A 22,812-nucleotide genomic window follows, 5' to 3' on the forward strand; every position below is an offset into this window, starting at 1 on the left:
GTGCATGTTTTGTCAAATACACTCTTCTGTAGATGTTTTCTAGAATATTTTAGAAATTTTTCAAATAATTTGTATACTATCAACTGTCTTTTTCATTTCCTGTAAGGATATATTAAAATACTCCATTACAGTTATAGGCTTTCAGATTGTTTGTAAATTTGTCAAGTTAACCATTGGCTATTCTGAATTAATATTAACTTGTACATACAAGATCAAGTATTGTAAGGGAATTTTTATTTTTCTTAAGATAGTTCATTTAAAAAAAAAAACAAAACAGATTTCTCCATTCATTCTGAATAAGCTAAAACTCAAATCATCATTTGTCAATGCCCTCTTGCCAGAGACTTCCAGGATCTCTGGTGCTCAGTGTTTAGACTACCCCTAGGTCAATCCCCAGAGCTGCTGAAAAGAAAACTACATGGAACCAGGCATGGTGGCATGAGAGTATAAATGAGGTATCTATATTTTGAACTCAAGGTTAGAGGAGTATTCCCTGATGTTCTGACTCCCCTTATCTCTAGATCGAATTCTTTTAGGGTATTGTAGTGAAATAGAGGAGTGTTATGAGTTGAAATAAGAATGACCACAAACCATTAGCAGCTATGGGGAGAATCAGTAAAAAGGTATTGAAAAAGATTTTTGGACTTGGGCTTTTGTTAGTCTATGAAGTGAGACTTTTCTCTACATTGGATGCTGTGCACTGAATTTATTTATATCACTGGTTATCATAATAGTTCTTATCTAGAAAGTTAAGCTAACCTCATTTCCAAGTAACTCCAGTTCTATTGGTCAGTAGGGGACAATTTTGGTCAATTTTGTGGCTTTGGTGCTGCTGTCCCCTCCACTCCTTTTTAAAGAGTTAAACGTTTTTTCAGTGCTGGGAAATCAAAACCAGGGCCTGGTGCTTGCCAGGCAAGTGATCTGCCACAGAGCTACATCCCCAGCCCTAACATTCCCCTCTCCATTTTTAAAAAAGAACTTCTTATCATGTTGCACAGGTTGGTCTTGAACTCCTTGGCTCAGGAGAAATGTAAACATATGTGCACAGAAAACCATGTACCTGAATGGTGTTGGCAACATTATTCACAATACCCAAAAGGTAGAAACAAAGCAAATGTACATTAATGGATGAATAAGTAAAAACAACGTGCTACATGTAAACAATGGAAGAATCAGAAACAAATGAGGATGTGTTGATACCTGCTACAATGTAGATGTTCCTTGAAAACACTGTTAGGCGGGGCTGGGATGTGGCTCAAGCGGTAGCCTGCTCGCCTGGCATGCATGCGGCCGGGGTTCGATCCTCAGCACCACATACAAAGATGTTGTGTCCGCCGAAAACTAAAAAATTAATATTAAAATTCTTGAAAAAGAAAAAAAAGAACACACTGATAATCATCAAAAGTAACACACTTGGGGTTGGGAATTGTGGGTCAATGGTAGAGCGCTTGCCTAACACGTGTGAGGCCCTGGGTGTTCAATCCTCAGCACCACATTAAAAACTAAATAAGTAAAATAAAGTTATAAAAAATATTTAAAAAAAAAGAAAAGAAAACACTGTTAGGTCAATCCTAAAGATCCCAGATTATCTAATCCTATTCATATTCATATTAAAATTATTCATATTTAAGTCCAGAATAGGAACTATATCCAAACAGAATAGATGAGTAGTTGTCTAGGGTTTGAAGGAAAGTGAAGGGATAACTAATGACTACCAGGTTTGGTTTTGTTGTCATGGCCGATGGTAATGTTCTAAACTTGCAAAATTGCAAGTATAAGTGAATATACTAAAAAATCTGAATAGTGCACATTAAAGGAGTGTATTTATGTATGATATCTCAAAAAACAGGTTCCAATAAAAGATACATTAGGAGTTTTACCCAATTTTTAAGCACATTGAGTTTCAATGTACATCCAAAGTTTACATAGCTTTTTATTTTTTCTTATATCAGTGAAATAGGTATTCAATTTGCCTTAGGGATAGCATACATTTACATTTCAAAGTTCACTAGGAGCACCTTAAAAAATTATCAATAAGAAATTGCCTTCCAAGGTTGGGACTACAGCTTACTGGTAAAGTGCTTGCTTTAAATGCTTGAGACCCTGGGTTTAAAAAAAAAAAAAAGTTTTGTAGTGTAAATTGCATGCTTCAGACTTTTTTTTTTAATATATATAGAGAGAATTTTTTAATTTTTTTTTTTTTTTTTTTTTTTTTTTTTTTTTTTTTTTTTTTTTTTAGTTTTCGGCGGACACAACATCTTTGTTCCGAACCTGGGCCCCTATGCATGCCAGGCGAGTGCACTACCGCTTGAGCCACATTCCCAGCCCCACATGCCTCAGACTTTGTAACCAGAACAACCAGCTTGTTGTTGATGGAAAAGAGTTACTGTACCCAGTCTAGGGCTGTGATGTTCTACATCCCCTGCCCTTCTATTGTATTTTGAGACAAGGTCTTCCTAATTTGCCCGGACTGGCTTCGAACCTGCAATCCTGCGTCAACCTCCGGAGTCGCTGGGAGGACAGGTGTGTGCCATCGCACCTATCTGGCTTGATAATTCTCTTTGAAATGTCTGTGTTCGTTTTAAACCGAAGAGCTCTAAAAGGCCTCAGGGACTCATGCCAAGCCTCAGACCCTCGGAGCACACTGGAGCCCGCTATTCCAGTCTGGGCTGATCTGGGCGCGCGTCTTACACTGGCGTCCTCCCCTGGGAAAAAGGAGTCGAATTCTCTGCGCACAGCGCGTCCCGGTCCGCGGGAGCTGGGGGAAGGGCCAGCGGGGCCTAGCGCGGGGGCCTGGCGCCGGGAACGAGTTCTGACTGAGCCGACCGCGGCTGGCCGGGTCCAGCTCGGGCCCACCGCGGGAAGCCCACTCCGCCAGCTACGTGGCGTCCCCCGTCGCTGTCATTCATTCAGAAGAGGGAGGGTCTCGGCCAATCAGGCACTTCGCAGGAGAGGCCCGCGGAGGGACGCCAGGGGAAGTAGGTGGACGTCCCTACACCTTCCGGTTGCCCTTGAGGACCCGGAGCGGTGCTCGTGGTCAGTTTGCCTGTGGCCTGCGCCCGAGCTGTGAGGAGGACGTCGGGACACCCTAGAGGCCGAGAAATGGTGAGCGCGGGGCCGGGCGTCCGGAGACGCGGCGCGGGGGCGGCTGTGGGCGCGCGGGACCCGGTCGGGCCGGCCTCCCGCGGCAGCTCCGCAGTCTGTGGCCGGGGCCACCGCTGGCCGCTCCGCCCTCCGTCCCCTCGGGCCCGCGGGGGGGGGGGGGCTGGGCCGGGCGGGCAGCCGCGACCCCGGAGCCCCGTCGCGTCCCTCCTTGGCGACCTGGCCCGGCGCGGAGCCCCCTCTGGGCAGCTCCCCGGCTCTCAGCCTGTGCGGTCCCTGCGGGGAGGGTCGCGGGGACCCCGGCTGCGCGTGGGGCGAGGGTCCCGAGGCCCCGGCCCTCCATTCTCCTCAACGGAAAGGGACGCTCCGTCCTGCTCGCCGCCTCGCCCTTCCTAGGCCGAGGATCCCTAAACTTGGCGATCCTTCCCGGTGTTCGCACACCCAGCCCCCTCCCCGGGTCCCACCGTTATCAACCCTCGGACGGCCTTTTCTCAGAGTCCAGTGCGCGCGGGTTTTTTGGTTTTTGTTTGCAGTGCTGGGGATGGAGCCCCGGGCCTCGCGCATGCCCGCAAGCGCTCCACCCCTGAGCTGTGGTAACCCCAGTTTGTGGACTTTTCACTTGAAAGTTAAGCAGAGGATAACCACCCGGCTCTAAGGTGAAGGGGGAAAATGTCCTGTGCCCCTCCTCTTCCCTCCCAAGCAGGATGTCTCTTTCCTTTTCCGTGGTTTTTACTGGTGCATCATAGTTGCACGTAGTGACGGGATTTGTTGTTAGATATTATACGTGCACCCAGTTTAACCTGAAGCAGGCTGACTTCGAATTGAGGTCACTCTAGGAAACGTTACAGGTGATGTGGCCCAGCTCACCCTCCTGTTTTTCCCCTATTTCTGGGTTTTTTTTTTGAACTGTCTCTCGGATAGACCCAGGATCCCCGCAGCCATGTCTCTTGGGATGCTTCGCGAATGCTAGCTCCTTCCACAGCCAGTGTGAGGTGCAGGGTGTGGGGCCTCTCAGAGGAGCAGCTGGAGGTCTGAGGCCGCGAGCAGCCTTCCTCATCTAAATATCTAACTGCTTGGGACAGTCAACTTTTCTTTCTTCCCAGTCCTAGGTTCCATTCCTTAGAGAACCAGTGGTGATCAGCCAGTCAATTTGCTGGTATTGAGGCGACAGGACAGAAATTTTTCCTGCCCTTTGGGATACCTTAGGATGGTGAAGGGAGAAAAACAAGGAAAGCCCACCCCAGGGAGGTGGTGCAAGAACCTGAAAAGAATGCACTTTGGGCACTCCAGGGCAGGTCTCTTGGCAGGGTGAACATGGAGCATTTCAGTGGTATCCCCCTTTTTCTTGGGGGTTGTTATTTTCCATATCCTTCACGTACACTTGTGCTTTATTGCTATGATATAAATTATTTATATGCATCCATCTCTCATCCATTAAAATGCTGAGTTGGGGTGATTTTGCTGGATTCTTCAAACAGTGTCCTCCCAGACCCCCTTCTTAAAGTGAGTGAGTAGCCTTGGCTGGGAATCAGAGGTCCAGGGTCAATTGCAAACTTATAATGTGAAGTCATTGGTTCTTATTGGGTGTTTCAGGCTGCCCATACCCGCCACTGGGACTTATTTATATTCTGGGAGCTTTCTAAAAATATTAAATATGAATCTATATATAAAACAATTACATAGTCAATAGCAACATCAAAAGAGAACAGCTGTGGGGCACTGTGGTGCATGCCTATAATTCCAGTGATTCAGGAGGCTGAGGCAGGGTGATTGAAAGTTCAAGGCCAGCCTCAGCAACCTAGCAAGACCCTGTCTCAAATTTAAAAAATAAAAAGGGCCAGGGATGTATCTCAGTGGTAGAGTATCCCTGGGTTCAGTCTCCAGTTAACCCCCCACCCCAATCACCACCAAAAAGGGAACATCTGTGTAATTGCAGCCATACTGAGACTTGGAAAATGCCTTCACACCACATGCCCACTTGGAATGACTCCTAAAGGCTGCATCATCTCATCTCTCTCTAGATGGAGCCAGTCTTTTAAATTCTTAGATAATCTCCTTGTTTATCTTGCCGGTTTTATAACCTGTGTATGCATTTCTTTTTCAATATCTTATTTTTGCATATTTTATGCAAATTATAGTATCCTCTGTATAATAGTATGTGTCAGGTTTCTTTTTTTGCACAGTTAGGTTTTTCATGGGATGATAGCTTAGTTTATTTATTAGACTTTATTTTTCAGGGCTTTTTAAAATTTACAGAAAAATTGAGCAGATAAGACTTTCTTCATAGCTAGTTATTTCCCCTGGTTCATTTTTAATTTTTTAAGTTGTTATATTAATGGTTTTTTAATACTTATTTTTTTAGTTATAGTTGTTCACAATACCTTTGTTTTATTTATTTATTTTTACATGGTACTGAGGATTGAACCCAGGGCCTTGCTTGCTAGGTGAGCACTCTACCACTGAGCCACAACCCCAGCCCCTGTATTAATGTTTTTTTAGTGGTCATTTTAATATTTTTTAGTGGTTATGTAGTGCTGAGGCTCAAACCCAGTGCTTTACACATGCTAGGCAAGAGCTCTACCACTGAGCCACAACCCTGGTCCCAGTTTCCCCTGTTTTTAACATCTTGTATATGTATAGTGTATTTGTTATGAATTAATATGTTTGATGATGTTGAGAATTAACATCATCATTATTCACTCAAATCCATACTTTACATTAGGATTGACTCCTTGCTTTGTTTAGTTTTATAAGTTTTGACAATGTATGTGTCATGTATCCACCATCAGTACCACATAACTTAACTGTCCTAAAAATGAATTCCCTGTGCTCCACCTATTTATCACCTTTCCCTTCCCTCCATTACCCCTCCTCCCTCCCCCAATAAATACCCTGGCAACCACTGATTGTGTGTGTGTGTGTGTGTGTGTGTGTGTGTGTGTGTGTGGTGTTGGGGATTGAACCCAGAGCCTTGTGTGTGCAAGACAAGCATTCTTATCAACTGACCTATATTCCCAGCACCCCCTTCCCCACCTTTTTTTTTTAACGTCTCTATGGTTCTATACTTGGAATCTGCTGTTAGGCAAGTGTTTTAGATTGTCTTCTTTCAGTTAGCAATAAGCATTTAAGTCCCTCTGAGTTTGTAACTTGATACCCATCTTTAAAAAAATGATTTTAGTTATAGATGGACACAATACCTTTATTTTGTCCATTTGGTTTTTTTTTAATGTGGTGCTGGGGATCAAAACTAGTGCCTCATGTGTGCTAGGCTAGCGCTCCACCACTGAGCCACAACCCCAGCCCAATACTTAGTTTTTCAATCACTGAATATTATTCTTCATATACATGTACTACTGTTTATCCATTAACCTATTGAAAGGTATGTATTGGTTGCTTCTAGAATTACAAAGAAGGTTGCTATTAATGTTTGTGTGAAGAGGTGTGTGTGAACCTATGTTTTGGGTTCATTTGGGTAAGTAGCTAGGTGTGTGATTACTGAATAGTTAAACCATGTTTATCTCCATAAGAGCATGCCACACTGTCTTCCAAAATAGCTGCATTATTTTCCATTCACACCAACAGTAAGAGTCAGTGCTGTATGTTTTGTCAGTACTTGTTGACAGTGTTTTGGATTTAGCACTAGGTATATGATAGTACATTATTGCTTTTGATTTGCACTTACCTAATAGCATATAATGTTGAGCACCCTTCATATAGTTATTTGCTAAGTTGCTGAGGTTGGCCTTAAACTCTTGAACTAAAGTGATTCTTCTGCATTAGAACCCCAGTTAGCTGGGGCTGTGTCTGAGCATTTTTTTTGTTTGTTTGGTTGGTTTTTGAGACGGGGTCCCCCTTCTATGTTACCCCAGGCTGGTTTTGAATTCCTGGGCTCAAGTGATCCTTCCACTTCAGCTGAGACTGCAGACATTTACCACCTTATCCAGCTCTGGTTGCTTGTTTTCTATACCGGTCTTGTTTTGCAGACATTGTGTCCTAGCCTGTGGTTTTTCTTTTGACAGTGCCTCTGGCAACACAAAAAATTTTACTTAATGGGGTCCAATTTAAGAATTTACTCATTCATGGTTAATGCTTTTGGTGTCCTCTCTGAAATCTCGTTCTCAAATCCATGGTCATCTACATCTCTATTTTGTGTCCTATTGGAATTCTCATGTTTGCATTTTACATTTAGGCTTCTGATCCATTTTCAGTTAATCTCGATGAAGTCGTAAGGTCTGTGTCTAATCCATTTTTATGGATATGGTATCCCAGGTTTTCCACATCATTTTTGGAATCAGCCTCAGTTTTTTACCATCTCCGTTGAACTGTTTTGGCCCCTTTGGCACGTATCAGTTGGCTGCATGTTGTGGTTTTATTTCTGGGCTCCCTTTCTGCCCTGGTCTGTCTGTCCTGTTGATCTGAAGGTCTTTTCTTTTACAAATACTATACTGCTTGATTGCTGTTATGTGCTAGGAGCCACAAGCAAATAATATGATGTATGGCACTTTTGGTTGTAAGGTGACGCCAGCTAGCCACTGAGATGATATGATTATGTTAAGATTTACATTCATATGGAAATTGGACTCCTGCTGTTCACCTTGGCCTGCTAAGGGACTCCTGGAGAGTTCCCATTGGTTGGGGAAGGATAATAGGAGGGAATTCCGGGGGAGGTCCCCCCCCTTCCGGTAAACACAGGCGTGGGTGGACCGGTTTTAGCTTGCTGGTGTGTATGGAGTATTGGCGGCTTTTTCAAAAATAAAGTTTTGTTCCTGCTTGAATGGCTCATGATTCTGTGCCCAGCCAAGACATTGGCAGTTATGGTAATTTTTTTCTTTATTATATTATTTTATTTATGTGGTGCTGAGGGTGGAACCCAGTGCCTTGTGTGTATGCTCTACTACTGAGCCACAACCCCAGCCCCTTCATGGTGATTTTGACATCGGTTGTCAATACAACTTTATTCTCAAGTATATTGTGTTGGTCATTTTGGATCTTTTACCTTTTCAAATGAACTTTGATTCTAAAGTTTAAAAGTGGTTCTAGTTTTCTATTGTTCCTCCCCAACCCTTCAACCCTTCTCTGTTGGGGACCAAATCCAGGCCTCACACATACTAGGCAAGTGTTCTCCCACTGAGCTCCCCCCTTAGCCCTTGATTCTAGTTTTCTTAAAACTGACTCTAGTTTTGTTTTGTTTTCTTCATAACTTGCTAGAATAATCCTAATTGAGATAGTGTTGAATCTAGTCCAAAGTCGGGAAAACTGAGATCCTACCAATGTTGTGACTTCCTGTCAATGAACTTGGAATACCTCTTCATATATTTAGATCATGTGTATAGATCTTATTTAGAATTTCATGGAGATGGTCATTAGACTGATACATGTTGGCTGTGGTTTGGGTGTTTATATCCTTTGTGCAGTAGTATTGAGAAGGAACTTTTGGATTGAGGAAGTAGCAACAACCAATAAAAAAAAAAAGAAAGAAAAAAAAAAGAGGAAGTAGCTTGGTGGCAGAGAGGGTTTGCCCAACATGCACAATGGCCTGGATTCCATCCCTAGCACCATGAAGTGGGAGGAAGAGGGAGAGAAAACTATCGACTTTTGAGAGAATTTTTTTTTTTAATATTTATTTCTTTTTAGTTCTCCGCAGACACAACATCTTTGTTGGTATGTGGTGCTGAGGATCGAACCCGGGCCGCACGCACACCAGGCGAGCGCGCTACCTCTTGAGCCACATCCCCAGCCCCTGGACTTTTGTATGTTAATCTGATGTTGTACAACTTTGCTAAAATCTCTTATAATTTCTGGTAGTTTTATATTTGTTCTTTGGATTTTGTGCCTAGACAGTGTTTAATCAGCCTTGCATACCCATAATGATTTATTTGATTGTGGTATATAATTCTTTTTGGGTGTTGTTAGTGAAAGAATTCCCCACGCAAAGACACTTCGCCGGGAGAATTCCAATTTTATTGCAAAAAGCTATGTGCTTATATAGAACTAAAGGGGAGATGGTAGGGCTTAGATAAATGGCAGGCCACCCGTTTATTGGCAAGTTCTTCCAGATATCAGCTCCCGCGCCCAGGCATTAGTTCTCATTGGGGCTAAGGTTCCCCGCCAGCGAGGTTTGAAATTGGCGCCAGCGGGAGAGTTCACAAGGGCGGGAACTTTTCGGGCCACTGCAGAGAAGAAGAAGGTAGGAAGGAGAAGTCCTTAAGCGCCATGTTGGGGTTTTTTCTCTGGGGTACGGCTGCCGTTTATATTTTTCCCAACAGTTAGATTCAGTTTGCTGGTATTTGTTAAGGATTTCTATGTCCATTTTTATGAGAGGTCGGCTCTGAGGTTTTCTTTTTTGGTCATGTCTCATCTGCTATTGCCATTTGGGTATGTTAATGTCTTTGGAAGAGATTATCGAGAACTGATGTTATTTCTTTCTTGAGTGTTTGGCGGAATTCACCAGTGAGACCATCTAAGCCTTGTCTTCATCTTTTGAATAGTTCTTAGGTATTGATTGAATTTCTTTTTCTTTTTCTTTTTTTTTTTTAGAGTGAGAGAGGAGAGAGAGAGAGAGAATTTTTAATATTTTATTTTTTAGTTCTCGGCGGACACAACATCTTTGTTGGTATGTGGTGCTGAGGATCGAACCCGGGCCGCACGCATGCCAGGCGAGCGCGCTACCGCTTGAGCCACATCCCCAGCCCTTGATTGAATTTCTTAAATTCATGTAGTTTGGTTCATTTTGTTTATATATCTCTGTGCGCCTGAAGATTGTATCCTTCAAGAAGTTGGTCCATTATCCAAGTTTTCAATTTTTAGAAATGGAGTTATTCACAGTATTGCCCCACCTTTCCTTCCTTCCTTCCTTCCTTCCTTCCTTCCTTCCTTCCTTCCTTCCTTCCTTCCTTCCTTCTTTCCTTCTTTCCTTTTTTCCTTCCCTAGGGGCACGTTACATTCCCGGCCCTTTTTTAAAACTTTGAGACGGGTCTTGCTGTTGCTGAGGCTGGATTTGAACTTGCGATTCTCTTGCCTTAGCCTCCTGAGATGCTGGGATTACAGGCGTGCGCTACTACGCCCAGCCATAGGAAGACTTAGAAGTACTTTTAAAAGGTCAGGAAGACCTTTTATAGTCTTTTTAATGTCTGTGGGATTAATGGCAATGCTGTTTCTTTTTTTCTTTGTTAGCCTGGCTGTGAGTTCATCAGTTTTATTGATTTTGGGGGGCGGGTACTGGGTCTTTGATCCATTTTGATTTCACTTTTGTGCATGGTATAGTTTCATTCTTTTACACGTGGATGCCTCGTTTTCTCAGCACCCCATTTTTGAAAAGACTGTCCTTTTCCTATTGAATGATCTTGGTCCCTGTGTCAAAACCCATTTTACTGGCTATGTAAGGGTATCTTCTGGGCTTTCCTTTCCTTTGGTCCATACTCTGTTTTTATGCCACTGCACTGTTTTGATTTTCACATCTTTGAGTATTTGGGGTTATTTGTGCCAGTATTCATAAGGCACACTTCTCTGCACTTTTTTTCCTTATAAAGTCTTAGTCTTTATTATTGGGGCAGATTTTTTTTTTTTAAAAAAATGCTTTTATTAGTGCATTACAGTTATGCACAATAGTGGGTCCATTTTCACATCTCATACATGTGTGGAATTTAATTTTCTCCATTTCAGTCCCCAGTGCTTCCCTTCCTTCCTCCCTCCCGCTTGTTCCCCTTCCTCTACTCTACTGGAAACTGGATAATTTATAAATAACAGAGATTGCTGGGCACAGTGGGGCTTACCTGTAATCCCAGCAGCTCAGGAGGCTGAGGCAGGGAGATCATGAGTTCAAAGCCAGCCTCAGCAAAAACACAAAATAGGGCTGGGGATGTAGCTCAGTGATTAAGTGCCCCTAAGTTCAACCCCTGGTACCAAAAATATTAAATAAATAACAGAAATTTATTTTTGACAGTTCTGGAAGCCGGGAAGTCCAGGATCAGAAGCTAGTCAGTGAGGTGTTTATTGAAAGCCTTGTCTCTGCTCCCAAGGTGATACCTTGTTGCTGTGTCCTCATAGGGTGAAAGGCAGAAGGGCAAAGCACCTGCTTGGCTCTTTCCGGCCATCTCATAAGGGCTAATCCTTCCCTCAGGAAGCCACAGTCTTTGTGGTCTAATTGCTTGCTAAAGGTCCCACTGATGTTTTGGGGTTTGTTTCACCATAAATTATGGAAGGGGACACAAACATTTGAATCATAGCACAGGGTTTTGATTACTGCTGCACAGTCTTTATTAGATGTAGGAAGTCTCAGATTATTTCTGTTTCTAGAAATTAGTCTACTTATTGGTGTAATCCAATTTGTTACCGTACCCCAGGAGACTTTGCATATAGGCTGTGAGGTGTGCATTTCTTTCATTTGTGTTCTGCTGCTGCACAGGAGCTTGTTGCTGTGGTGGGATGGTGTGGGGGGAGCAGCACATTCCACAGACCTAGGATTTGGCCTCATTTTTTAGGGAGCCTGTGTTCCTGGGTTGTGACTTTCTTAAGTACTTCTAGGTCTTCTACTCGCCTTTGTTGCTGCAGGAAAGTTAGAGGGAATTGGGTACCTCCCTTTTCCCAGAAGTTTGGCCCTGGTTACATCTCTGTTAGGCTTTTGGGACATACATTCAGCCCTCAATGTCTGTGAGTTCTGTGCCTGCAGATTCAAACAAGGAAGGGTGGAAAACCTGTCTGTACTGATTATGTTTGTTTGTCATTGTTTTCTGAACATCCTGGTAGGTTTTCTGGAGGTCAACTACAGTAGAACAGCTATTTAACTAATGTACATCGTAGTCGGTGTGCAAATCATCTGGAGATCATTTAAAGCCTATTAAAGGCTTTAAAGGCAAGCACTATGCCATTTCATATAAGGGATATTTTAGCACGGGGGGCAGTGGTCCTGGAAGTGATCCACAGTGGAGACTGAGGGATGGCTATAGTTTTCCTCTGTTTCTTTGTTTTGGCTGTGTGCTCTGCTATTGAGCTATATTCCCAGCCGTATAGTTTCTCTTGAAGAAAGGGCTTAGGAAAACAGATGCAATTCCTTGGGCATCTTTCAGAATGGCTACGTTTCCCTCCCCTATGAAAGCAAGCAGTGATTTTTCCCTGATCTTCACTGGGGACACCTGGTACGGTTTCTGGAGGTAAAAATAAATGGGAAAGTCCATTCCAAGATTGGTCCCTATCATTATCATTATTATTTTATTTTTATTTATTTATTTATTTTTACCTCTGAAGCTTGTCCTCCTCAGCTCTTAGTAGTACACCAGTGATAGTTTAGTTTTCCCTACTCTGGTAACCGCTCTTCACACAGGTTTCTGCTCTAGTAAGTCGCACTTTATGGGCTTTTGTCTTTGTCTCTCCATTTGGGGCATCTGTTTTCCTGTAAACACATTTCTCTGATGGATGTAAGAAGAGTTGCTGATTTTTAGTTCATGTGCTTTCTTATTCTCTGGAGGTGAGTGTTGCCTTCTATGTCCTTACAAGCCACAGTGGAACTGAGAATTACCTGACTTCACTTTTTGATATTAGTTGGCACTTTTTTTTTCCTTTTTTTTTTTTTTTTTTTTTTTTTGTGTGTGTGTGTGTGTGTGTGGTGCCTTGGGTGGAGCCCAGGATCTTGGGTTTGCTAAGCAAGCATTCTACCACCCAGCCACACCACCAGACCTACTGACAACTTGTAAACCTCAGACTTCCTCCACCCCCTGGGCCCACATCTGGATAAGGTAGTGTTCCTATTCTGCTGTTGCCCTGTGGATAATTCATTTGTCATCTCAGTTGCTACGTGGAAGGATGTGAATGTCGGCAGAGAGCAAGAGTCTGATGACCAAGTTATAGAATAAATGTTTGGAGACCAGAATAGTGAACTTATGAATCCTCCTTTACATACATGTGGGATGTTTTAGGACCCAGTGACCTTTGAGGATGTGGCTGTGAACTTCACTCAGGAGGAGTGGGCTTTGTTGGATCTTTCCCAGAAGAATCTATACAGAGATGTGATGAGGGAAACCTTCAGGAACCTGGCCTTTGTAGGTAAGTGTAAAAACATTCCTGCCCTTAGTCATTTAAAGAACAAGTGTTTCTTTATCATCAGTGCTGTTCAGTGGTTTAGAATATGGAAAGGGACTCCTTTGGTGAATAAAATAAATCATCAGGGTCTCATTGTGCCATAAATTTTCTAAATATTTATTCATAATGATTTTCTGGATCTACATTTTAGGAATAAAATGGAAAGACCAACATATTGAAGACCAATGCAAAAATTCAAGTTTTTCTAAATACTTGAAAGAATTCATACTGAAGAACAACCGTACAAATGAGAGAAACCTAAGGTACTTTGTGCTCATAAGGGAAAGCAGTGTCCCTAGAGAGAATTTATAGCATGTTTTAAAATTTTGTTTTTAGTTTTTATTAAAACTTTGTTGTTGAGACAGGGTGTCACCAGGTTACCCAGGCTGTTTTTGAACTTGTGGGTTCAGGCAATCTTCCTGCTTCAACCTCCAGAGTAGCTGGGATTATGAAACAGAACATATAAACCCATTTTAAGTTTTTTTATCCTTCAAAAATTTTGTTCGAAATCCACGTACTTATATATTATATAGTTCATAGTTCACTACATTTCACCGTATATTAAAAATTCCCATCTGTGAATATTACTGTTTTGATAATAGCTATGATCAAACCCCCTTGCAGAGCTTCCCCCCCCACACACCAGGGATTGAACAATCCAGGAGCACTCAGCCACTGAGCTGCATCCCCAGCCCTTTTTTACATTTTATTTAGAGACAGGGTCTCACTGAGTTGCATAGGGCCTCACTAGCTTGCTGAAGCTGGCTTTGAACTCACAATCCGTCTGCCGCAGCCTCCCAAGCTGCTGGGATTTCAGGTGTGCGCCACCATGCCCAGGCCTCACAGAGCATTTGATCAATTCATGCTCAAGCAATTTTGAGAGTGAATAAAACCCTTATTTCCCAATAATAGACAAGTGTAATTCATATTAATAAATATAAAATTATAAGAAACAGTCAATATTGCTTTTCCTTTTTTGCAGAAGTCATCTGGTAGAGAGACTCTGTGCAAGTGAAGAAGGTAGTCAGAATGAAGAAACTGTCAGCCAGATTCTAGATCTTAATCTGACTGAGAAAACAAGTGGAGTTGAACCCTATGATAGCACCACATGTGGAGAGGAGTCCATAAGTCATTCGCCCCTTAGTAAGCACCCAAGAGCTCACACCGGACAAAAAACCCATGACCATCACGGTGGAAAGGAGACACATCAAGATAAGCAGTGCGCAAAAGCCAACAGTTATCATCACATTAGAGAGAAACGTTATGAATGTAAGGAATGTGGAAAAGTCTTTATTTCTCTTGCAAGCTTTCAAAGACACAGGATAACACACACCGAAGCGGAGCCTCATAGATGTAAATGTAAAGTATGTGGGAAAGCCTTTTATTCTACTAATTTATGTCAAATACATGAAAAAACTCACCCTGAAAAGAAACCTTATCAATGTAAGCAATGTGGTAAAGGGCTAAGTACTGCCAAGTCCTTCCAAATACATAAGAGGATTCACACTGGAGAGAAACCCTATGAATGTAAGGAATGTGGGAAAGCCTTCAGATGTCCCAGTGATTTTCGAAGACATAAAAGAACACACACTGGAGAGAAGCCCTTTGAGTGTAAACAGTGTGGTAAAGCTTTTGCTCGTTCTAGTTCTGTTCGAATACATGAAAAAACTCACACCAGAACAAACACAGGCTGTGAATGTAAGGAATGTGGGAAAACCTTTCTCTCTCTCTCAACCTTTCAGAGGCATATGATAAGGCATACTGGAGATGGGCCTTATAAATGTAAGGACTGTGGAAAAGCATTCATTAGTCTTGTTTCATTTCAAATACATGAAAAACTACACACTGGAGAGAAAGTCTATCAGTGTAAACAATGTGGGAAAACCTTAAGCAATCCCAGTTCCTTTCGCATCCACGAAAGAACTCACACTGGAGAGAGACCCTATGAATGTAAGGAGTGTGGGAAATCCTTCAATTGTCCAAGTTCCTTTCAAAGACATGAAAAAACTCACACTGGAGAGAAACCCTTTGAGTGTAAAAAGTGTGGGAAAGCCTTCAGTCGTTCCTGTTACCTGCAAATGCATGAACGGATTCACACAGGAGAGAAGCCCTATGAATGTAAACAATGTGGCAAAGCATTTAGCAGTTCCAGTTCCTTTGGAATACATAAAAGAACTCACACTGGAGAGAAACCCTATCAATGTAAAGAATGTGGGAAAGCCTTCAGTTGCCACAGCTCTTTTCAAAGACATCAAAGGATTCACACTGGAGAAAAACCCTATGAATGTACAAAGTGTGGTAAAGCCTTCAGCCGCTCCAGTGTCTTTCAAATACATGCAAGAACTCACACCAAAGAGAAACCCTACGAATGTCAAGAATGTGGGAAAGTCTTTGGTTGTTCTAGTTCCTTTCAAATACATAGAAGAACGCACACTGGAGAGAAACCCTATGTATGTCAAGAATGTGGGAAAGCATTTAGTTGTTCTAGCACCTTTCAAAAACACAAAAGGACGCACACTGGAGAAAAACCCTATGAGTGTCTAAAATGTGGTAAAGCCTTCAGTCGCTCTAGTACCCTTCAGATACATAATAGAATTCATGAAAGAACTCTTAATGAAAGAAAAACTGCCCAAATACCGTGAGTATGGGAAAGCCTTCATTTGTCACAATCCCTTTCAAAACAGGAAAGAACGCATACTGGAGAGAAACCCTGTGTAAGGAGTGTGGGAAAGCTTTGGCTGAGTGGGAAAGCACATTGAGAACACCCACTGGTGAGCAACTCTAATATGCTGAAGGTTCAGGTGCCTTTTGTTGTCCCACTTCACTTCAAAGCCATGAGAGAATGCGTGGAGGAGAGATGCAAGCAGTGGAACGTCAGCAGTGGGCAAAGCCCTCGGTTGGCTCATCTTAAGGGACATGTAAAACACACACTGGGGCTTCAGTGGAGCTTGGCATGTTAGAGCTGCTGACCAGCCCCATGACCCCTGGTCAGTACCCAGGCAAAGGTGGAGAGAAATAATGAACACTGCATTGAAGACTTGAAGTGTGAAAAACAAGAAGAATGTTTTCAATTTTGACAGTTACCTTGAAAGCCTTATAAAAGCTTCCAATTTAGAGAAAACATATATATTGAAATAATATGCAAAGCCTGATGCAAATTAATACACATATAATGCTCCAGAAAATACACATCCTAAAGGAAATGTTATTAAAGGTGTAAATTGATTTTCTCACCTGCCTTCCTCTTTTTTTTTTCCTTTTGTTTAATACATAAATGGGGGCTGAACCCAGGAGTGTGCTACCACTGAGCTGCATTCCCAGCCCTTTTTAAGATTTTAAGACAGGGTCTTGCTAAGTTACCAAGGCTGATCTTGAATCTGTAGTCCTCCTGCCTCAGCCTCCTGAATTGCTGGGATTAATAGGCATGGGCCACTGCTCCCAGCTTAAATTGATTTTCTTAATAGCTCATTCTTTTTTTTGGAGAAGGGTACTGGGGATTGAACTTGGGGGACCTCAACCACTGAGCCACATTCCCAGTCCTATTTTGTATTTTATTTAGAGACAAGGTCTCACTGAGTTGCTTAGTACCTCACCATTGCTGAGGCTGGCTTTGAACTCACGATCCTCCTGCTTTAGCCTCCCAAACTGCTGGGATTATAGGTGTGCACTACTGCACCCAGCTAATAGCTCATTTTTAATATGGATCTCTAGACTTTGAATTTTTACTAATTTCCACAAAGAATCATTAAGACTTGATAATTTTCATAAGTACTTTTAAAGCAACAGTAAAAGAGTTTAATAGGTAGTGTTTTTAAGTTACTTAATAAAATTTTTATCTATTTTTAATTGTGGGGTTCATGGGTAAATTGAAATGTTTCTAATATACAGAGAAGTTTGATTTTTATGTACTTTTAAAATTTTGTGTTTAGTAGGTCACTTAAAACAATTGTTAACTGTTGGAATTTCTTACTGGTCATGTGGCGGGTTATAGCTCTGTCTCCTCCATCTCTATATTCTACCATTTCTTATGGGAGAAACTGCTTTGTAAAAAACGTGCATAGAATTTTATTTTATTTTCTTGGGTAATAAGGAGTTGCCATCAATTTTTAAGTATGTAAAGTTTTTATCATAATCTCATGTTGATTCTTATTTTCATCTTTTGCCTTTTACTGTTTGTTATTTCTGACTGTTATTTGGATAGTTCACTTTGAGTGACAGAGACCTGTGATTGAACAATAAAAGTGTGGGAAAGCCATCAGTCTTTCCTGTTACCTGCAAATGCATGAAAGGACTCACACAGGAGAGAAGCCCTATGAATGTAAACAATGTGGCAAAGCATTTAGTAGTGCCAGTGTTGGACTGTGATATGACTTTGTTGGTAATGGTGGGAAGCAGATTTCCCAGAATCTAGTCCCCTTATGGTGCCTTGTTAGAAGTTGGCAGTAGTCTAAACTTGGATGAGAACTGGAAAGAAGTGAAGAGGCATTTATCAGATTTTTGAAGTCACACATATTTTTGCCTAGTGTGTGAGGCTCTGGGTTCGATCCTCAGCACCACATATAAAGGTACTGTGTCATCTACAACTGAAAAAAAAGAAGTTGGATTCCCTGTTCTGGGATGTGAAGTTTCTTGTAAATTTTTGTACCAGTTCCACATGAGATATCTCAGTTGGAATTTTCCCCCAAACCCTAATGTGCTGTCAGGCAGCCAGTTAGACAGTCATTCTTGGAAATACTCTGACTCCCCTCTACGGGTTGAATTGATATAAGGTCTGATTTGTATAGTGAATGTCCGTTTTCAGTGCCAGTTACTGTGTTCCAGATTGCATGGCAGCTACAGTGATGCCAAAGAAATAACTAGATGAGGGGCTGGTGGTGTAGCTCAGTGGGAGGGCACTGCCCAGCATGCTGAGGCCTTGGGTTCAAATCCCCAGCCACCAAAAGGAAAAAAAAAAAAAAGCTTGCTTTATTGCATTGTGCAGTGCTCTGTGGTAGAGCATTTGGCTACTTCCATCTGAAGAGCCTGGAGGGAGGTCTTCCTCTTCCTCACAGCTGAATATATCATTCTGTTCATTTTTAGTTACATTTTATTCTCTGTGATTAAAAATATTGAAAAATTTTTCCTCAAGGAGAATTTCTGTACATTTCTCTTAATAATGTTGAATATGTTCAAGCAACTTGTATGCTAACAAATATTGTCTCTTTTATTTACTAAGATATATTAAAATATCCCATCACCATTGTGGATCAGGTTGACTTTTAGTTTTGCCAAGCTATTCATTAAACTTTATGATATGTTACCGTGTATATACAGCTTCAGGCATTTTTTCTCACATGAATTTCACTTTTATTGCATATATTGTTGGAGTTTTTATCATAATGTCAAATCATGGTTTTGTAGGTGCTCTCTTAACTGACAACTACAAGTATCACCCCCGTTTCAAGGAGGAGTGTAACACATTGTGGCATGATCATAGCCAAGGGGACCATGTTTTTTTTTGTTTTTTTTTTTTGTTTTGTTTTGTTTTTGTTTTTTTTGTTTTTTGTTGTTTTTTTTTTTCAAGTAAGGGTGCTCAAAATTTCTTACAGGATTTGTACTTGTGTTATAAGTAAGACATTTCTTTGGGATGTTTTGAGGAAGTAAAATCTTGTCCTTGATAACTCACTTTTGGTGGTTGGGTGTTTCTTGGTTTTGCTTTTTGTAGCTCTGGCCATCAAGCCCAGATTTCACATATTGGACAAGCGATGTGCCCTGAGCCTCAGCCCATGATAAATTCTTTAAATTTTAGTTCATTTCTGTTTTATTGATTTTAAATTACGATTTGGATTCTGAATGTCTCCCCAGGCTCATGTGCTGCAGGTTGGCTGCCCGGGAAGTAGTGGTGAAGCCTTAGGGAAGTGGGGAGTCATGGGAGGCCCTTGAAGGGTTATTGGGACCCTGGCTCCTCTTTGCATCCTGACCGCATGAGGTGATGGTGTCCTCCACCATGATGTGCTGCTTCACCACAGGCTCAAAGTGACAAAACCAAGATCATGGTGTAAACCTTTTTTCTTGTTTGGAGGTTGACCAGTACCCTTCACGTGCCAGGCTGAGAGTAGTAAATTAAGGAAAAACCCAGCCTTCTTGGAACTCAGCAGTTGAGGGAGGAGGTAGCTAGCGAATGAACAAGAATATAATAGGTTTCCAAAAATCAGGGTGTTTTTTTTTTTTTTTTTTGGCAGTACTGGGGATGGAACCGGGGCTTCAAGCATGCCAGTGCTACATCCCCAGCCCCCTAAAATGAGATTGGAGGGAAAAAATAAAGGCCAGGCATTATGGAGCACACCCATAATCCCAGTCCCAGCTACTTCAGAGCCAGCCTGGGTCTTAAGTGAGACCGTGTTTCAAAATTAAAAAGGCTGAGAATGTAGCTCAGTGGTAGGGCATTTGCCTAACGCGTGAGACCCTGGGTTCAGTCTCCAAAAAACAAACCCCAAAAGTAAGACAAAATGACATTATGGGCTGCGGGTGCTCTGTGCTGGAGCACTTGCTAATATGTGTCCCCAGATATATTTCATATGGTGTCTACGTGCAGTGCTGGGGGTGAGCCCAAGGCCTGCAGCGTGATAGGCAAATGCTCTACCACTGAGCTCCGCCCTTGGCGCGCGCGCGCGTGTGTGTGTGTGTGTGTGTGTGTGTGTGTGTGTGTTGCTCCTAAGTGTCAGGTGAATGTTCTTTATTTGCTCGCTTGCTTCTCAGCTTTGCTGGTGTTTAACTGACAGCCAGTTTACTACTCATATTTAAATTGAGATGTCTGACATACACTCTATCCTAGAAAACTTCCCCACAATGCAAATAGTGAATATATCCAAGAAAATTCACCAACTGCTGTTTCCGTTCCTATATGACTGTGTGGTTTTCAGACTTCATATAAGTAGAATCATGTAATATGCAACCTTTTTAATTGGGCTTCTTTCACTTCCTCGATGTGACGCAATTATAGTGTCTCCTTCAGGCCTGGACAGAGGCTTGACTTCCAAGTCCTCCCTGGTCCTTAGATGGCAGTAAGTACCTCAGATTCTTTCAAAATCAGGTCCTTGGTCCCTCATCCAACCTTGGACACAGTCCCCAGATCCACAGACCGCTTCCTGGGGCTTTGACACCCGAGAGTCCCCACCTTCCAGCCCCGGTTCCGTGTCTGAGGGCTGCGGGACCTGGCCCTACTCCTGAGCTTAGATTCCGCGCGCATTCCCAGGCTCGTCCTACGCGTTTGGAACTCATCTCCAGCCACTCCCTTCCCACCTTCACTGTTCGTCCAGTGGAGTCTGGCGGCGCAGCCTGAAGCCGCCATGGGGAAGGCAAGCGGGGCTTGCGGCTGGTGGCCCCCGCTGATCCGGGGTATCCTCTCTCGCCTCCCGTTTCCTTTTCACCTTTTCACTGTCCAGTTCAGTGTCATGGGCGCTCTCTGACGGCCGCGCCTTCTCCCCACAACAAACTAGTTCTGCAAGCGCAGCAGCAGCAGCGTCTGCAGGCCCAGCGGGCCAGCGTGGGAATGCGATGCCACCGCGGACAGGCGGGTCCTGAGGCCACCAGAAGAGGGCGAGGCGAGGCGGGGCGAGGCAGGGGGCTGGGCTTGGAGGCGGAACCTGACAATGCGGGGTGGGGCCAAAGCCAGAGGGTGGGGCTTAGTGGGGGGCTGAGCCCAGAAGGGAGCGAGGTCGAGGGCACCGCTGAGCAGGGACTGGCCTGCAGAACCGGGCAGTGAAGGGAGAGGGTACAGTGGAGACCCGGGAGGAGTGTTGAGCTGTTGGAGAGGCCGTGGGGGACTTTGGAGAGGGGGAAATGAGGGGACCCAAGGCAGTGCTAAACCGGAGGAATGGGCCTTGGTGGAGGGGGGTTCGCTCGCCACCCCAGCACCGCCAGACCTTTAGAGTCTGAAACTTACCCAGATAATCGAGTGCCGCAGCTCTCGGATGCTCCTGGAGGAAGACTGACGGATGCTCCTGGAGGAAGCCTGGGAACGGAGGTGGCCGGGGAGAGGGCGGTCTGGTGGCTGAAGATCGGTGGGGGGTTGAAGGGGGGCTTGGGGGGAGAGTAGGAGGCGAGTTTCAGTCCTCAGGTGCCTGAGGTAAAGGTCCTGCAGGGGCACCCGGAAGGACTAGGAGACAGCTCCAGGGAAGATAAGGGCCCACCAGCCTGAGAGTTTGGCCTGGGCTCATGTCCTGGGAATGCCCTGAGCAAGAGGCAGGACCCTACAGGGGAAAGGAGTCTCTGTTTGCAGGGTCGGTCCAAGGCTTTCCATCTTGTGGGAGCCCCTGGTGGGCGAGGGCCAGTGGGGCTATCAGGGCGGGACCCGCGTACTGCAGTGGGACGCGACCACCGGCCCGCTGGGTCTGCCTGGGAGAAATGAGTGCCTGGGGTCGGGATCTGAGTGGAAACTGGTCAGGCCAGTTGGGGCGACCTGTGTAGGGACCCGAGGAAGGCCGGGCGGAGCGCCTGGCTCCGAGGGGGAACAGTTGGCCAGCAGATCCGCTGCGTGTTCCAATGAGGGCAGCACTTGTGCGAATTTGACTGTTAGGTGAGATCCTAACCGGACTCCAGGTGAGAGTTTCCTGCTGACCTCTCACTGAAGGAGGTTCCTGCACAGGAGCTGCAGTGTGAGGGGACCCCAGCCCCTCTCCTCCCCAGGGAGGATGTTTTCCCTGAGGTTTCCAGGTTTATTAGAAGCAGAGTCTCAAATCCACAAACCTCTTCCCCCAGCCTAGCTATTCCTAGAACTGCAGGAAATTCCTAAATCTGCAGATTCCTCCTGCCAGTCCAAAGGCCAACTGCCCCTCTCCAATTTATATCATTATGTATAACTATTTATCCTTTATTGCACATTTCAGACAAAGTGTTTTATTTATTATTTTTATTTATTTATTTATTTTTGTACCAGGGATTGAACTCAGGGGCATTTCATCACTGAGCCAAATCCCCAGCCCTATTTTGTACAGGGTCTCACTGAATTGCTTAGAGTCTCAGCCTCCAGAGACGCTGGGATTACAGGTGTGTGCCAGTGCCCAGCTTAATTCTTAATCATTTTTTAAAGAGATAGGGATAACTCTTTAAAATATTTATTTTGGAGCTGGGGAGGATTTCTGTGTTCAATTCTGAGCACCAAATAGATACATAAAATATTCATAATAAAAAATCTTATTTGACAGGAAAGCAGAGAATCAGCACATGGATCTAAGGTAAAAAGAAAAAATTTTTCCTTTCTTCCCAGTGTTTTTCCTGGGCACAGATGTCCTAGGAAACTCCCTTGGGTTGAGGTTCCTTGTTGGAAAGTTTCCTGGCTGGTCTGGCCTTCTGACCCAGTCTCAGGACGGGACTGCCTCTCCCTGAGCTGGTCAGCTTAAACAGATTTATTTACTTGCTTCATAGTATTTCAATAAATGGAAAAATGTATTTAATTAATAGAATCTGAACAACAATATGAAATATTTCCAAGAAGACAAGAAATGTGAATCTTAAAAAAATAAAATTTTACCATATTTATATTTTACTTGTTATGTATTCTTTTTACTTTTTTAACTCCCCTAGTACGTACAGTAAGTTCAGGAGTTGTGTTTTTTCCTCTTGGATGATTTCAAAGAGAATTCTGGGGCATAAACT

At 43.4% G+C, this 22,812-nt stretch overlaps 1 protein-coding gene across 1 annotated transcript; it reads left to right on the plus strand.

Moving 5' to 3' along the window:
* The first annotated feature begins 2,272 nt into the window (after positions 1-2,272).
* On the plus strand, positions 2,273-18,415 carry LOC308644606 (uncharacterized protein). Its single transcript, XM_081285980.1, has 4 exons — positions 2,273-3,105; positions 13,014-13,140; positions 13,328-13,439; positions 14,159-18,415. The coding sequence occupies exons 1-4, from the start codon at positions 3,103-3,105 to the stop codon at positions 15,816-15,818; spliced, it is 1,902 nt and encodes a 633-aa protein (XP_081142106.1). The 5' UTR covers positions 2,273-3,102; the 3' UTR covers positions 15,819-18,415.
* Positions 18,416-22,812: the final 4,397 nt, after the last annotated feature.

This window comes from Spermophilus citellus, assembly GCF_964194105.1.
Source record: "Spermophilus citellus genome assembly, chromosome: 3".
Classification (NCBI taxonomy): domain Eukaryota; kingdom Metazoa; phylum Chordata; class Mammalia; order Rodentia; family Sciuridae; genus Spermophilus; species Spermophilus citellus.

Excerpts from the sequence above, each read along its gene's own strand:
- LOC308644606 (XM_081285980.1), top strand. Across the intron at positions 13,141-13,327 it reads CAGGAACCTGGCCTTTGTAG|GAATAAAATGGAAAGACCAA; the intron begins GTAAGTGTAAAA and ends TCTACATTTTAG. Across the intron at positions 13,440-14,158 it reads ACAAATGAGAGAAACCTAAG|AAGTCATCTGGTAGAGAGAC; the intron begins GTACTTTGTGCT and ends CCTTTTTTGCAG.